At 38.0% G+C, this 5,762-nt stretch overlaps 1 protein-coding gene across 1 annotated transcript; it reads right to left on the reverse strand.

Moving 5' to 3' along the window:
- Positions 1-240: 240 nt before the first annotated feature.
- Positions 241-5,762, reverse strand: LOC115811333 (uncharacterized). Its single transcript, XM_030773491.1, has 5 exons — positions 5,708-5,762; positions 3,636-3,944; positions 2,764-3,027; positions 1,115-1,164; positions 241-423 (listed from the first exon to the last, which is right to left on the reverse strand). Exons 1-5 carry the CDS (start codon positions 5,760-5,762, stop codon positions 241-243), a joined length of 861 nt encoding a protein of 286 aa, XP_030629351.1.

Consider the following 5,762-nt stretch of genomic DNA (forward strand, 5'->3'; position numbering starts at 1 on the left):
CTGTTGGAATAACTGAATGCACAACACAGTCATAAAACAGAGGGCTCTCCATCTTGGTAAGAGCCTCGTCCCAAACATTATCTAAATTACTGGTCCCTTTTCCTTTTTCTTTCTGTCTTTTTCATATACTCTCTAAGGTAAAAGTCTCCATTCAGATAAAGCTGAACGGCTCAATGGTAGCAAATAAATCTGAAGAAAGAGCGCATCATGATGATTCTGAACCCTGTGGTCATGAGGACATTATGACTGCGTCATAGGTGTGACAATTTCAGAGTTGGCAAATTTATCACTAGAATCATTACATTTGTAATTAGCAAAAGCGTAAACGGTCTCAAGCTTTGATGCGGTCTCTTTGGTTTCCTTGGGAACCTGTGAAAATTCTCCCACAGTAGAGTAAACAGTGGACGGATCCTCAGTTCTCACCTGGAGAAGTAAAGAAAGAGTAAGTTACAATGACTGGAATCAAGGGGGAACACACTGTTCTGGACATATAAATAAAGCTAATGAGGAATCAGTGTACTGGGACATGAGCTCAATTTTTTTATTTAAATGACCACACTGAATATTAGAGACGTGGTCATCTAGTATGTTGATGGGAAGGTTTGTATTATGGGGTTGATCTGACATGGTTCAAGTTTCAACCCAGTTCAAGTGCCCAAGTTTCATGAATAAGTTTCATATCATTATACTGCAATGGTAGGCAGGGTGCTGCCAAAGCATGTGTATTGTTTAAGTTCCAATTCCACCAGCTGAGGACACTTTTCTGTCAAACACTTTCATTCTGGTAATACCCATAGAAACTGGTCTAAATGTCAAAAACTGATCTGAGGAGGGAGTGGTTTTTGGACCACTAGTTTCTGGGTGGTAACACAGACTTGATTAAATTTGTTAGAATATACTTTTAGTTTTGCGAAATACCATACATGTATGTTTATTTGTGTCATGAATTGCACTACTGCAAACACTAGTACTATCATTACTTGATTAAATAGTGATGATGTATAGCTATCATCACCAGTACCACCTTCTTGTAGAATTGAATTTGAGCCCAATATTTGTCACGGATTAGGTGGTGTTTCTGCATATGCCTTCGCTGACATGAAAAAATACTTACGGATAAGTCCTTAACTGATTCATAGATTGTGTCATCAATCGGTTGTGTACCTGTAAAATTAAAAAGACAATAGTGGAACACATCAGTGGATATAGACTGTAATAAGGTGAGTTTTACTTAATCAGTGTTCCAGTATTATTGTGTATAATTTAAGATTGTAAAAATACCTGATCCTTGTGCAGCTCTTCTGGTTCTAACATAGATTATGAACAGACAGAGGGTAAATGAAAACAGAACGAGAGCTGAAACAGCAGCTCCAGTTATGGTATGAACATGTGGCGCAGCAGGACTGGTTGCCCCTGAAAGTGAAAAGGCAAGTATTACAAAGCATGTTAATCTGCCTCAGAATCATTGCATGTTTTACATATCAAAGGTCCAAACTGAATGGAGGCGTGAGAAGTTACGGAGCATGAGATTGCTGTATTGAGAGCATGAGATTGCTGTATTGAGAGCATGAGATTGCCACATTACTCAGTAGGGGCTGAGATTGTTGCCAGTCTCCTTTAGCTCACTCTGCTTGTCATTGTTGTCCTGATTTTTAAAGAGGCATGCTTTGCTTTTTATGCCATTGACTATGGGATAGAATTCTCTGTTTGGGGCATTTCTGCTGATGCTACAGCTCCCTTTAGAATTTTCAGGCATGCTAAGTAAAGATTAGCAAAAACAAGTTCAGCTATGAAAAAAAAAGTTATTGTTGTTAATCAGCATAATCTTACAATATAAGGGTGAGAGAATTCTATCCCTTTCCACCATTAGGACAAGAATTGAAAAGTTTAAAAGAGATGGGGTTGTGATGAACCCGCCTGGAAGAGGACACAAGTGTATTTTGCTGCCATGGTTCAACAGAATTTCAACAAGAATTTTTCCCAAAAGTCACCCTTGAGGACTTGCAACTCTGACTCTTTAGGTCACCAGTTCTGCAAAACTACAGTTAGACGCCACTTCCACGCCAAGAAGTTGTTTGTGTGGTTTCCAGAAGGAAAGCTTTTTAGTGCCTTAATTTTTTTAAATCATCATTGGGCCTGTGATGGGAACTGGAGTCAACATTCAGATGAATCAAAAATGGAGTGTTTTGGCCGCAAACACCAAAAAAGGGTTTGGCATAAAACAAGGCATGGTCATACAGAAAGGAATTACATCCCCACTGTGAAGTCTGTTTATGGATCTTTGATGCTCTTGGGCTGTTTTAATGTCAAAGGCCCTGGAAAACTTGTTGGGGTACACTACATCATGGTCATCATTAAGTACCAGTAGACTTTAATTCATAATCTACTCGCAAGATTAGTTTCCTGATGTAAACTGCATTGAAAATCTGCAGGATGAATGAGCTCTCCTACTTCGTCGAACATTGTGTTGTCATCTTTGCAAAGGAAGGTGTACTAAGTGCTAAATACAGGGGTACTAGTAATTGTAAACCCAGTTTTGACTAGGTTGAACATAACTAACAAATCTAGGTGACTTTTATTCAGTTTTTCTAGCTCATATTAGTTGAGGGTGTAAATAATTCTGAAGGGTACTGTCTATCAAAGAGGGTTCAAATCCTCATTTCCATGAACATCTTCAGCATCCTAGCCCTTCAACCTATCTTGTTTTTGATATTTTAGTAGAAGAAGGCAAACAGTATAAAATCTCTAAAATCCACATAATACCTTCAATATAAGGACACGCATGTTGAATATCCTTGGTGTCCATTTTCCAACTGACTGGGTTACTATAGTTACAGATGATGGAGTTGCCTGTGACATAAACAATGAGGGTGGAGCCTCCAGAAGAGGTCACTTTCTCCTCAGAACAGGATCTGCTATCACAGCTGGAGGTCAAGGAGAGGTTATGACCTTTACAGCTGAAAGTTACATTACAGACGTCTGTGGTGGACCAGTCAGACAGAACAATGACAGGAACCTCCACTGGTTCTAAAACACACACACACACACACACACACACACACACACACACACACACACATACATTCCAAAAGGAAATTACAACTTAAGAAGGACATTTATTTATGATTAGATGCAGTCATCCTGCCATCATAGGTCAACATCATATCGATTTGACTCTGAAATCTAAATGAATCCTGAAAACCCTTATTTTTACTGTCAAACATATTCAAGTGTTTTTTGAACCCACTGTGCCTTGGTTACCATGCAATCTTAATCCTCTGTTCTTTAAACAAGCAATATGTATATTTTCCCTCTTGTCCTGGTTTAGACACATGCACATGTTGAGTAACCACCCAAACCCATCTCCTTTTGCTCTTCTCTCCAAAAAAATCCCCTGACTGGCTTCCTAAAATAAACTTTTTGTGTGTGTGTGTGTGTTTTCTACGTTTCTAGTCACTTTCTACTCAGGCTAATCACTGGCCGTCTCTGGGAAAGGTTCTGTAAAATTGTTTGTGACACTGTATCATAAGAACTGCTGCAGTAAGGCTGAACAGCAATGACAATGCAAATAATAATATTAAACTGCATGAATACAGGTAGTGTCAGTATGGTCAGTATGGTCAGTATTTACTCACCTAGAACAGATATCCTGTACTTAGCAATATCTCTGTCACTGTCACCAGTTGTCTTTGCTGTGTAGAGTCCACTGTCAGTCTTCTGTAGGTTCTTCAGTGTCAGAGAGAAGGTTTCAATATTAAACTCCACTCTGTTCTTATAATTATCTGATATCTCAGTATCTTTGTATTTATTTATGTAGGTCACTATATTCTCTGATGAATTAAATGTCCATGTTAAGATTGTAAACTGAGTCCCTTTGTCTTCCTGGATGTTCAATTGAACAGATTCATCTTCCTTTACAAACACAGATGTCTCATCACCCGACACTGTGGAGAAAAAAGACACCAACAGTCAAAAAAACAATAACTGTCGTACATCCTAATCGTTTGAAACTAAAATACAGAACAAAACAAACAAACAAACAAACAAAAAACACATGATCAACATTTATAACTAGTTTGTAGTAGTCAAGACTAACAGACACAAACATTGGGGAAAAAAAGTCATTCCATACTTAAGAATGATAAAAAAAAAAGATTGTGTTGTCCATTCACCCACTGACTTCTGTACAATGGCTATATCCAGTATTATCCACCAGGGGGGTTTTCCAGAAAGCAGGTCTAATGAAAAGTTAGTTAACCCAGAGCAAGTGGTAAACCTCCTAATAGAAGAGGCCTATGGCTTTGTTTTGCTAGGAGAATGATGCCATGGGGCTCTCTCTATTAGGAGGTTTACTACTTATTCTGAGTTAACTAACTCTGAGTTTTCACTAAACCCACTTTCTGGAGCACCCCCGAGTTGACTCGATTACTTATTCACAGTTTGGTTCAAAGGACTTTCAGATGTCACCATACAACATGGATGCAGAGAGGCTGTAAGCACTGAAATTTGGGGAAATAAAACCAAGGCCAGACAGGGTTGCATGGCCATCTGTGAGGACCTGAGACTATTTTTAATATACACAGCAAAACAAAAAAAGAAATGAGACAGGGTTGTGACTTTTAGTTTTCCCCATTTTTTAATGCTGTTTCATGAATCTTCTTTTGTTTTGCCTCTGCACACGTTGTGTATGACTGTGTACATCCAGGCAGGACACAACATAATTCAAATGTGCAGACTTATTGTGCTGGAAAAGTGCTGAGTTTTACAAAATCAGAATTCAGGCAGTCCCCGCGTCTGTATTCACTTCTGCTTTTTGACTGGTATACTGAGTACTGACTTCCCCTTTTTTAACACTTTGGTTTTTGCAGCAGCATGGAATCATTAATCAAGTTTATAAACATTTCCATTATGTAAGTATTTGCATTATAAATTGTCTTTGCAAACAATGGACTCAAAAAACGACCTCTGGTTAATATTTCAACATCGTTATGGAAGAATTTTTATTTATGAACCCAGACAACACTTGAGATCTCATGATGTGGGCCTTTTCAAGTTTACTTTAGCTAATTTCCTGTAATCAACCAAAATCACCTAACTCCCTCACAAATCGCTTTGTTTCAATACGCACACAGTGTTTACGTAGAACCAGCTCCCCCTCGCTATGTATAACCAATTTTTTTAAGGTTATGAAAGACATAAACTGATCCTAGTTCAGCATAGTAAGTGAGCTCACGTCTGTTTTTATTGTTGTTGTTGTTGTTTTTTTTAATATCCTGTTTGTTCAGTTGTCAGGGAGCCTAAGATATAAACGCTTGCCATTCTTTAGTTCTACCAGCATTTCTTTAAAACTCTGCTCCAGAAACTTTCTTGAGACAGAGGGAGATTCAGCATCTGTATGAAAATATTATCCGTTTGCTCATTGAAACCATCTTTAATTGTTTAAGATAAATGTCCTATATACTATGTCCTGAGATACATTTATATGCTGTCTAGAAATCTAATTGGATAAAATATAATTACGGGTTTTACCACAAGATGATCATAATCATAAATAGATCATAAATCATTTTTATGCCAGTGTATCCTCAGTATTTCAGCGAATGGAAGATGCAATAACTGGAAATAAACATAGGATACATTCATATAAATGCACATAGGAACATTCAAACTAGAGTTCAATCAAACTAGAATCACTGGATTTCTGTACCTGAGACATGGATCTGAAGACAGAGGACAGAGAGAAACAGCCAAGCGGTCGCCAT

Source organism: Chanos chanos, chromosome 5, assembly GCF_902362185.1.
Source record: "Chanos chanos chromosome 5, fChaCha1.1, whole genome shotgun sequence".
NCBI lineage: Eukaryota > Metazoa > Chordata > Actinopteri > Gonorynchiformes > Chanidae > Chanos > Chanos chanos.